This window comes from Phymastichus coffea, unplaced genomic scaffold (genome assembly GCF_024137745.1).
Source record: "Phymastichus coffea isolate CEN01 unplaced genomic scaffold, Cenicafe_Pcof_1.1 PCOF00132, whole genome shotgun sequence".
NCBI classification, from domain to species: domain Eukaryota; kingdom Metazoa; phylum Arthropoda; class Insecta; order Hymenoptera; family Eulophidae; genus Phymastichus; species Phymastichus coffea.
Window position 1 is genome coordinate 285,651 of NW_026706943.1, and position 11,765 is coordinate 297,415.

Below are 11,765 nucleotides of genomic sequence, written 5' to 3' on the forward strand. Positions count from 1 at the left end.
AATTAGCCGGGGCAGTGGGAGCACTTGCAGCGACAACCAGAAGCGAGGGAGACGTGTAGAGGGCAGACGTGATAAAGGAGAGAGCGAGCGTCGAGTCGTACGTGGCGGCGCGAAATATACCGGGGCGAGCGCGCGATGAGAGACGCCAGCGGCACGACGACCGAGGCGCGTCGAGATCCCGCGACTAATACTCGGACTGCATTGTCGTGCGCCTCTTTCTCTCTCGTATCCACGGTCTTTTCTCGTCCCCTCCGCGGCCACTCGGCGGGGCCTGCAGAGCTGGCTCTTCCGCGTAAAACCAATCGAGAGCTCGACATTGGCGCGCCCGGCTCGCACAATAGTGCGAGGCTGTACGATCGTTTAACGGGCTTTTGTCCCCGCAGGCGACTTGATGAGAGCTTTGTTTCCCTTGATATTCTTGCATTGTCCTAAGGACGTCCCAATCAAACTCTTATTCGATCCCGGGTTCGAAAGGAAAGTCGATGTTTGCCGGATGAAAATCAAAGCTGTCGAGGCTGATCGTTCGATTAGAGCGCTCCACGTAAGTCAGGTTTAGGCGATCGGCTGTTGTGCTACGTGAGAGGGACGTCGTAGCTGCGGCCGCTTAAACTCTAATACAGGCTTGATCAAAGCTTACGCGGTGCACTCCATTAGTCGAGTGCAATTCCGCCGGGAAGGGGAAGGAGATGGCAAAGAGGGCTTGCTGCTCGCGCGGCAAGCAGCCTGCAAAAAGAGCAGCAGCGCACTAAAATCAAATCCTCTCGACGTGCGCGTGCATTATTCATGACCGCCGCCGCCGCCGCCGCCGCCGCCGCCGCCGCGCGCACTTGCGCGCCGTGATTTTTTTCCTTTCCTTTTTGTTCCCCGGTCCCTGCGCCCCACCCCCTCCCGCCCATCGCCGTTCTCGCGCTCTTCCCTCCTACAGCCGCTCCGCCATACATACGCAATTTCGAGGTGGTGCCGTTTTGTTTTTCGCCGGCGTGCAAGCGCTAATAAAGTTAACTCACCGGAGCTGCTCGGGGCGTCGACGTCCTGCGGGAATAGCGCGCGCGGTTTTTTAAGCGGCCCGCCGTCGGCTACCTGCGCGTATACCTGTAGATCGCATCAACTGCAACCGCGGAACTTATACCTGCCAGGCGCTCGCAAGCTCGGGAATTTCGGTACGGCCGCCGTCGCTGCGATCCGGCAGACCTCGGAGAATTACCTCGGCGGCCCAATTTTTTCCCGCCTCCCCGCCAGGTCGAAATACTTTCGGCGGATCGCGTTTCCGAGAAGCTCCTCGCGTGCTCCGCTTGTTTCCTTCGAAAATCGATTTCCATTCGCGCGAGGCTGAATAACAGCAGCTGCATGCGCACGCGGGTAAGCCGACGCCGAAGTCGCGGACTGCGTAGCTTTCACGGCGATCGCACGAGAGCAGTGTCAAGGAGAAGAGGAAGACAAAACGAACTCGGCTTCTATCGTCGGCGCGCCTCCGTCTCGATCCCGCGCTCGCTGCTCCTTTCGCTTCCCCCTCGGCGCCTCGGCACGCGCCCTCGCTCCTCCGGCGAAGTCGCCCGGGCGTCCGCAAGACGAGCGGCTGATCGGCCCCCACGAGAATATCAATTAGAACCGAGCACAACGCAGGCGAAGCAATCGCGGCCCGACGGCTCAAGATGTCGTTCGGGACGCGAGCGCGTCGAGTGCCTGGTTAAAGTTTCGGGGCACGCGCGCTCGGCGCCCAATAAGTCGCGAGCCCGCGCCGCCGGCGAACCACTCGTTATCGCGTGCTCGCGATTTCGTATGTTTTTCGCATTCGCGATCCGGGGAACGGAGCAGGGGGCCGCCGCATAGATGCACGCCCGCTGACGTTGCCTCCGCCGCGGCGGCTACGGGCGCATTTATCGCGTGATTCACCGCGCGGCGCGGCCTGGCGCTCGTATACGTAAGCCGCTTACGCTCTTCGCGTTTTCGCCGCTCGACACCCTGGCCTCTCGCGAGCTGGCGCGCGGTGCCGTTGTGTCTTGCGTTTTGCGCAACTGGAATCGACGATGAGCTTCGGTCATTGATTTCCGAACGACCCGATCGTCTGGCTCAGCGTGAGAATTCTCACTGGCGGTCGTTGTTTTTCCCCCCCGACGCGCATCGCCGAGTAGGATGTCGCTGTTGCGTCGCAATATCATCTTCGACGTTGGATTATCGATGATCAAGAGCCGACTTACCAGACGCACTCGCGTGCCCAGTCCAGCATTGATATGGAGGAGCTCGTGATTTACGAGCACTCGTAATAATTGGAGCTACGAGGACGCAGAGCCGGAGCGACGACAAAGCGATAGATTATTCAAAGTCGCCCGAGTATGATCGGCATTACGCATCCACCTTGGCTTCGTTTCGACTCTCAGGTGACGCAAGTGCCAAGCTCCGCGTCAGCGCTATACTCGTTAAATCTAACGATCGTCCGCAGACAGCGGACGATTTGTTTTTAATATCTCGCCAGCTCTAAATATTAAATAGTCCACGCCGAGCGTGCGCATACGCGCGCGTCGAACCGGTCCCCCGCGGGTCGAATTTGTTATCTCGGCGCATTCACCAAAGCCCCAAAACGCTCTACGTCTCCGCGTGGAGTTTACGCAACGCGGCGCGCACGCAATCCGCGTTGGCGCAGAGGGGGCAGAGCGAGGCGGGCAGCGCGTCGTCTTGCTCCGATTTGTTGGTTCGTTCGGCTTGCGGCCAGCGGGCACACGGGCGACGCGACGCGCGCGGTCATGGCGAAAAATCTGACTGACTGCCGTCGGCCGTCGAGCGCTTTCGCGAGAAGCCGGAGAAGAAGAAGACCACGGGAAGGTCGGGACGGGGAGTACGAAAGAAAAACAAGAAATGGGCGGCTGACGAGTGTTGACAGTAGCAGCTCGCGTAGTGGATCGCAATTAGGAGTGCCGGGCGTCATCTCCTGAGCAAACAAAGGAAATGCTCCATTATTTACCTTGTTCCGCGCCGCTACTGCTGCCGCTGTCGCTGCCTCTCGCCAGCGTACGCGTACACACGTGCGCGCAGCTCTCGCAGTTTGTACAGGCGGATGCCTCGAGGACGTGTAGCGTCGCGGCCAAGTTTGCCCGAGACTTTCCGCGCGACGGACGAGAAAACCTGCCTCGGCTCGCCTCGACGAAACTTCGCCCATATACTCGCAAGAGTCAAAGCCCGATCACGTCAGGGCTCGTATGGCTGAGCGCGAGAAGGCGCGGAAGAGGGCACGCGAGCCATAATTCTTCGCTCAGACTTACATTTATGGCTTCCCGCCCGGACAGACGCGCGTCGGCCCACTCGACTTTCGAGGGCGGCGCTCGAGTTTTGATAATTAAAAGCAGCAAAAGAGAGATACCGAGCGGCGAGCAACGACGCCCCAGAGCAATCGAACAAATGCAATAGAACTACCCTATGTAATGCAGAAGCAGCAACGGACAGGGCCCTCGGAGGAGGACAGTGTCGCGCCGACTCCCTCGGCTCGAAGCATAGCCGGCAACGGCAGCCATGGGAAATATTCCAGCTCTCAGCGACGATTTAATTAGCCATGCGAATTCGAGGATCGCAATTGGTTCTCGCTCGTTAAGCGAGAGAAAACCGGCAGCGGCACTCCAGCGGCGCAAAAACCACCGTATCCGAAGCAATAATCGCTCACAAATCATAACTGCAAAGAGGTAGGTCGCGTGTGCGGAGTGCAGTTATCGCGCGGGCATCCCGCGGGGCCCATTAATCCTACAGCCGAGAGCTCTCTGCTACTGCTTGATAAGCGCGCTAACGGCGCTGGAGCGCGGCCCGGCGCGCATCGCAGTTGGAAAAGGGCTCCGGGGCGAGTCTTGGCCCCCGCCTCCGCCGCCGCCGCCGCCGCCCCGCCAACGACCGCCGCGCTCGCGACGATCAGCTCGGCCAGCCCGACCGAAGCGCGCCCGTCGATTCGATTTACGGCCAAAGCTAAGCTCCGAAATAAGAAACGCAAATTGCGTTTACGCGCGGCCCCGACGATCGCGGATAAGCGATCATTCCGGTCTGGCGGTGCTACGATCAACAATTGGCTGCTATTCCGAGACGAGCTCGGTTATACTTACCCCTCTTATCTCCAAAGAAATCCTGGGATGCGGTCGCGCCGACGAGCACGGCGCACCAGTACAGCCAGCCCAGCATTCTCCTCGACGAAGCTCTGAAACTGTAACAGTTGTTCAATGATTCACCGCGTTATACGATTCTTTGCTCGCAATCAGTCGTCGAATCTCATTGAGTTTTCACCCAGACCCCGTCTAAGCAAATAAGCTCCGCTAGACGCGGAATCGTAATTGAGAATTAACTTAGACTCGAAATACCGGCAGCGTATCTTTCCGAGTGTTCGGTAATTACCTACGTTAGATTATCAATTGGCATAATGATTTGCAATTCGCCGTGGGTCTGCGATAAAAATCGGAACGCGCGGCGAGATAAGCTCCGCTATGTAGACTGCCCTCGGCAACTGCTTGTCGAGCAACCGTATCCCGATTAAATATGTGGCCTAGGCTGTGCGAAAAATCGGCGAGGCTGATAAAGCGAGTCGCACGTGGTCGCGTGTGGTGCCGATCGATAACCAGATCGTTGACCCGCCGCGTCGCAGCGTGGCGCAGACACGCGTACACGAGACAATCGCCGCACGAACAAAGATTTATGTATATCTATATATAAATACATGTACACGTATGCATATACGGAGCTGCTTAATGCCGTTGCGACACAATTAAAGGAGAGTCGAGGGTCGCCGGTTGGCCGTGAATAACCGTGCACGGCTGTCCAGTCCTCTTACGCTGCACGCTTCTGTCGATCTGCTTTCCGACTCGATTCACATGCGTGTACTTTTCAAACAATCAATAATTTTGAATAATGACAAGCTTCTCGGTACGAAATAGATACGAATTTGTTTAGAACTTGCAATCATAGTTTATTTTGCGCTAACATGATCGAGTATTATTTTTTTATTGAAATTCCATAGTGCCGCTATAAAAGTTTTTTTGCGATGTTTAAGCATCTCGTTAGAGACAAAAGGATCCAATCAATGCCCAAAGCACTTGCAAGCATTTGAGCTGAAAACACTGAACCGGATTTTCATTTAGCAAACTGCTGTTAGAGCAAAGGGTCAAGTAATGAGCAGGAAAAATTGTGAATCATTAGGGCGATTAATTTTAGCAAAAAGTTGGAATGAATCGTGTACCGCGCCACTTGAGACAGTCCAACGTCCAATCGATGCCAAATTTGGCGACGACAAAGAGTCTTTCGGGGTGTGCTCCGCTCTTTTTCGAAAAAACAAAAAAGAACGAGAGAAGAGTGATGCGAGAGGGTGCAGCGAGATAATGCGGTGCGATGCGCGACTCCCAAAAGACGACAATGCGCAAAGATGAGAGCGGCAGCAGCGGGCACGTATTTACGTATGCATACAGCAGCCGCGATCCCGACTGCCGTTTTCTCTCGTCTTCACGCTCCCGCGTACACTTGAAGAATGATACTCGAGGGTCTCCTTCCGCACTTTTCCTCTTCTACAAACTTCCTATTATGCGTTATTTCAGGATTCGCAAATCTACGTTTCAGACTTACATGCGTTTTTCTGCCTCTACCGTCTACTCGCGTGCGAGTAAAGAAAAATCGTTAGAAAGATCAACCATTACCACGGAGGAAATGGAATGCTCTCTAGATAGGAAAATTATATAGAAATAACGTGAGAAAGACCGGTTTCCACTGGTTTGTCGGGCAGCTGAAAAGTGGCGCTATTTCGGAATAATTTAGGGGCCACAGCTTTCAGCTAGAATCTCGATATTCCGTAATCAGCTAATTATTTAAGATATATCGATCTCTAAATTTGTTATCGTACGAAATTGCCGTGTGTAGTCTTGTCCCGGTAGCGATAGGTCTTTCCAAACGATAAGCGGCACCTGCTCAGCCTTTTCGAATAGTCTACATAATCATGCCGACACCCGTAAGCTTGCAAGGGCATATCCGATGTGGTGTGAGAGTAAACTGGGTAATAAAATTACTTCCTCCTGGGAGCAACCAGTTCTGAATGTATTCGTAAAGCATGCCCGGTCACTCGCTTTATTCTCTTGATTCAATGAACTTCAAATTCTGGGAAAAAGACAAACTTCTGAGTTGAAGTTGTACGCGGTAAATCGTATAAATGGCTGAATTATGCTGAGCCATGGATCAGCATGTCGACAGGTATATTTAAAGATGCACGTTGGTTATATTTGTGGACATATTTCAAGAAAGTAGTCATCAATTAAGAAACGAATTATGATACTCGGTTTACGCTCCGATAACGGTACTATCCAGTTTACATTGGCGGAATCTACCCAGACGTTGGCAATCAAATATCCATCAAAAATAATGCAGTTAAAGCGAAACTTTCGCGATCGAGTAGAAAAGTAAAGTTAGTCGGCCTATAAATATCACTAGCAATACACACAGCATCCGTGACTGATTGCGGAACAATGGAGTCGTAAGTAAGAGCGACTCGGGTGCACGGGAGTATCTCGCGCGCGAAGCGGAATCCACAGATAGCAGGCGCAACGAGCAGAGAAAATCACGCACGCGCGGTGATAGTCGCGCGTCGGAGGCATAATAACGAGGAAAAGCGCGAGTCGTAGAGAAAGCGCGCGCGCGGATTCATCTTCGAGCCGTAGCGCGGCGAAGAACGAAACGTAAGACGTGTCTCGACAGCGTGAAAGGGCGAGGCTTCAAACGCGGCCTCCGTCGCGCACAATTGCGACCGCACAGTGTCGACGCCTCGCTAATCATTGACTTTCTCCGCGCTGCCTCTTCCACAGCGGTTCGCGCTCCTTTCCGCGTCCGTCTGTAGAATCGGCCTCGTTCCTCCGACTCTGACCACTGCGTCCGAAACGCCAAAAACTCGTAGCGCAAGCTGATTTGCTTAAAGCTGACGTAACTCGACTCGTTTTCGGAATACGAAGAAGTAGCCGCGCACGTAAGTGAAGCGAAGGAAGCAACTGCTGTGCGTTATTATTTTTACGTAGAACGTCGAACGTGGAAAGCGCCGACGAGCTGGGCCCCCGCGCGGCTTGGAATTCGTCGGATTTCCGCTGGTAATTTTCAGCGGTAAAAGTTTGGCTCGCAGTTTCGGACATAATGCAGTAAGGGAGCGAGCCAATGCCGGAATGAACGAAAGGTGGGTTCGACAGGTCAACTCGGCCGGCTGCCTGGTCGCGAATGCGGTGAACAAGCAAGGAACTTGTCCGCGTCGGAGTTGGCCCGGACAGGGAGGGAACCGCGGCGCGCAGGAGGATCGGGGACTTGGTTTCGCATCGATTCGCATTCAAAATCTTCGTCGGATCCGGCCAACTGGCTCGCTCCGGCGTAAATTGTTTGTGGCCTCTTCGCTCGCTCGACCCTGCCACGGCGCCTGCCCGAGCTTTCGATTTACATATTCATTTATATCGGCGGCAATCGAATAGAAAGGCCGGGCGCGCCGCGCGTACCGCTGAATTAATTGATTAAACCAACTGGCCGCGATAACTGCAGCGTAAGCACGCGTTAGCACCTGTCCGTACACCGCCGACCAATTTTTTCGCTCGCTAACGGGTTTCCGATTAATATTCATTAGCCGCTGACTCGCTCGAGGAGAGCTTATTGTTCTGTAAAATCAGTTTTACGTTCGCGTAACGTATCCGATCCACGGAATTCGCGTGTCTGCGATCGACAGTACCGCCGGACGATTGGATAGAGAAACATCTTCGTCTGGCTTACCGAGTCAAAGAGATGTACCAAAAAAGCCTGTTAAAGCGTTCTTTTTTTCGCATTGTCCGGATTGCCTTTCTTTATATTGACGCGAGCCTGATTAAATGATCGATAACCGGCAGAGTACATCGCAACGAACTTGATCAACTTGTAAAATCAGCACGTTTGACCTAGTTGAGAGAGCTGATCGGCGCCGGCCCAAGTTATATGGCTGGCTGCAGAAAAATGGAAATTCTCGGAAGAGCAATTCACAACAATCGTAGAAGCGGAAAAGAAAGTTCAAACAGCTCTATTTTCTAATCGCTGCGCCGTAAAAGCCATGTTATTTTCATCAGAGAAACTCGTCTCAGACTCGAGAGCGAGAGAGAGAGAGAGAGCAAACTTCGACCCGCACTTTGTTGGAAAGTGCAAAAAGCCAGCGCGCGCGAATCAAAGTTTTGGAAATGAGAAAAGTGTTTTTCGTTGCGAGTACGTCGAACAACAAAGCCAGCTGTCTAATGAAAAGCCCGAAGAGGAAGAGCTGCACGTATAGAATATCTGCGACGGAGTGCAAGCTCCAGCGCACGTATGCACAATAATAGCCGCGCAAGCGCGTCGCCGAGACTAATGAGCTGTCGATGTCCGCGACGAGGGAGCATCGGCATAAATATAGTCTCCCGAGAGACAGCTATAACGAGCGAAATCAGCGGCCCTCGACGGCTGCACTTCCGTGCGGACGGCTCCGCGATAGCTTCCTTCCGAACGGCCCGCCGGCAATGCAACGATCCGCCGATAGCGAGGCCAAAACGGCCGCGGAGCTTTTAGCGCGACTGCCAAGTCTTAGCTCATTCGCGCCGGCGAGCTTTATGGCTTCCCGGACCTGTCGGGCCGCGCTCGCTCGCAACTGCGAGTGGCTTTGAAAACCAACAGTAAAGCGATTTTCGCGGACTCTTATTTACGACTGGCGACCGAGCAGATGCAGTGTGCGCCGGACGCCGAGAAATCTTGAGAAGTGGCTCGTTAGAGCTGTCCGATAAATAAAGGGCCGGGAGCGAGACCGAGGCGGACGAGCGGACGAGGCCGACCAATGAGAAGAGCCGCACGTGTCGCCGCGGACGCCGAGCCTCGTAAATAAAGCGCCAGACGCGGATTAACGCGCGCGAACGCGCGTCCAGCGCCACGTGCCGTCCGCGCCGAATAAAGCTCCGCTGCGCCTGGGCGCGCATCGCGAATAGGCGCGCGGCCGTGAAAAAGCGAGCCGTCGTCGGGGGCGCGCGACCAACGCAGCCTCGATAACCGTGAGCCCGCAGCGAGCGCAGGGGGCTATCGCGCGCGCGCGCTAACGAGTGTTTGCCTCGTTATTGATTGTATAAATTCATTTGCCTGAGAACGTAACGCCTGGCCGCCCTCTCTCTCTCTCTCTCTCTCTCTCGCCGAGGAAAATTAGCTCGCTCGTGCGGATGGCGCCGAGCCGGGCGCTGGGCGCCACGCGAATCGAAGGAAAAGGCGTTAATTAACGCAACGATAATGAGGCGCCGCAGGAAAACGCGCGCGAAAAAAAGCGAAACAAAAATGAATCTCGCAAACAGCTCGTAACGAGGGGCCGTTAATGAAATTTCTAATAAAGTCGTTTACGCCCGGCGCAATTGACTCGAGATCAACTTTCATTAATTGCTCGTCAATGCTGCTAGAGCGCGCCACGCAAATCGATGCAGTCGGCAGCCGCGGCCCGACAATGTAATTATTCCACGCGAAAAGAAGCCTTCGCAACGCGCTGACGTCCTCTCCGCTCGCCGATAATCGACCTGTCGGCTTTGGGCCCCGAGATGCCGCGGCGACGCCAGCGGTTCCGAACCGTCGACCCCCGTCGACTCGGACCTCTGGGCTAGCGCCGCCAGCCACGACCCATCGACTCCCAAAATAACGCGCGAGCCTCGCGAATGCATATATTCAGCCGACCACCGCGCGGCCGCCGTATCGCCTTTCATTGAGCGCCGCCGACGTACAAATCATCTCCGGCTCCAGTGAACCCGAACCGTTTGCGCTGGCTCAGTCGATGCTCGCTCCACGCGCGCTGCCTTCTATCCGCCGACCACTATTTCGCTTCGCACGAAACCATTGAGAGAAGAGGAGAGCCTCCGCGCGACCTCACTCGTTCGCTCCCGAGGTCTAATAAATTTTAATCTCTCGGCGCAGTATGTGTGCCAGCGTTCAACGAGAAAGAGTGCTCGTAGTTTTTTTTCCCGATGATCATGTGAAACTGCCGCTCGTGCCGACGTGAAATTGGGTCGTTTTGACGTTTGCCGCTGAACGAGCGCGAAGACAAACAACAAACTAGTTCCTTCGCGCAGGCGACATTAATAATACGTCGCGCGGGTGGCTCGAAAAGAAAAAAACCAATGAAAAAGTCGTATGAATCTAGATAAAAACGAGCGATTTATTCAGAAAGCATTCCAAGGCGCGCGAGAGCGCCGGCAGTAACGTTCCTCGGCGCAAAGGAAGAACGGCAAACGGCGCGTGCACACTCGACGGCGCAGACTGCGCCGCTAGAGCAGCCGAAGCGCAGATTTATTTTGATAGCGGGTCCGCCCAAGCGGAGTCGGCGGCGCGGCTAAGCCGAATTCATTTGCGACGAGTCCGTCCGACGCGCAACAATCGAGCATCGAAATAGAAACGCGGACGGCCGTCTCGCGGAGTTTATACGTTGTCTATACGCTACTATTGTCCCCGCGAATTGACTTACTTAGCTGACATATTGAGTCATTCCATGAGGACTCGGGCCGCTGGCGAACTGCAAATTGCTCCGGTCGTTGAGGTCGCTGTAGCTTGGCAAACTCGAGGTGATCCTTATTGACTGCGAAATCGTGGCTGCGCCGAGGCCGAGGAGCGATAAACGCGCGAAAACTCGGCGGGACGATCGAGGGCGGCGGGGAAGCGCGTTTCGGCCGAGCGAGCGAGAAAGAGTTTCGATTCGAAATCGATGGAATCACGGCGGGCACATAGGTGGCGCCTCGCCAACCCAATCGTCAATCGTTTGCTGCCGACACTTAGGAGGCTTTTTGTCACTGCTGCCGGTAAACTGTCAACACTTCACACTGTGTCCGGCGCCCTGGACGCTCCCAATTATCTCTGGCCACGAACGCCGACGGGATACCAGCTGCAACACGCCTACGCGTACGCGTACAGAGAAAGAGCGAGAGAGAGACAGAGACGGGAAGCATACAAGTCGAACCTGCGCTCGCGACGCTTCGGGCCTAGTCCTTGCGAAACAGGTCGTTTGCATAAACGAACGGAAGCTACTCGAGAACACTGAGCACAATCACAACGAGGTTCGCTGGACCTGCCGGCACTGGCAAACGGCAGCCGGGAAATTGGGAAAGAGTGCGTGACGAATGTGGGCGAAGGGCAGCGGGCGATATCAGGCGATAACGCGATCGGGCGGCGAGAGAGAGTAAACAAGGGTGGGAGAGCGGGCGCCGCAAGCTCGGTCGCGGCCGGCGTGGCGGTGCGCGAAGAGGTTCGACGTCGGCCGGGAGAGCGCCGGCTGGCTCCGTCGGCCAATGGGACGCCGGAGCGGCCGCTGGATTCGAATTCGGAGGTGGCTGCGCGTGCGTGGGCGCTGGCTGGCCGGGACGGCGTACGAGGCAGGTCGTCGTGTGTGATGGTGAAAGCACGTGGCGGCGACACCGTGTCGCGCTAGCGACTGCCGGCTATTCGCTCGTATACCCCGCCAACGCCAACGCCGCCGCGCTGCTATTCTCCAGCTCTCCCAGTCCCACCAACGCTCGCTCTCGCGCGCTCCCGCTCACGCTCGCGCGCTCTCGCGCTGGAGCACGAGGCGGAGGCCGCGGCATCGCTGCCGCTGCTCGCCTGCCGCGGGCCGCGCCTCAGCCCTGCTCCCTTCGCGCGGGACTCGGCCAACTTTGCCCGGCCGCCTCGTCCTTCCGCCTTTCCCAATCAATCGCGAGTCACGCGCGCCGCAAGGACACGCACGCGCGCGCGCGCACACACAGCCGCGCGTCGTCCGAACGATCAGCCAACCGAGATCG

At 55.7% G+C, this 11,765-nt stretch overlaps 1 protein-coding gene across 6 annotated transcripts in view; it reads right to left on the reverse strand.

Moving 5' to 3' along the window:
- Positions 1 to 11,393, reverse strand: part of LOC131671656 (collagen alpha-1(XVIII) chain) — an 81,125-nt gene extending 69,732 nt beyond the window's left edge. For all 6 annotated transcript variants that reach the window (XM_058948260.1, XM_058948259.1, XM_058948257.1 and 3 more), the window contains exons 1-2: positions 10,460 to 11,393; positions 4,080 to 4,177 (exon numbers count right to left, since the gene is read on the reverse strand). In XM_058948260.1, the coding sequence (XP_058804243.1) occupies positions 4,080 to 4,177; positions 10,460 to 10,470 (109 nt within the window). In that variant the 5' untranslated portion in view covers positions 10,471 to 11,393. The remainder of the gene's footprint in view (positions 1 to 4,079; positions 4,178 to 10,459) is intronic.
- Positions 11,394 to 11,765: the final 372 nt, after the last annotated feature.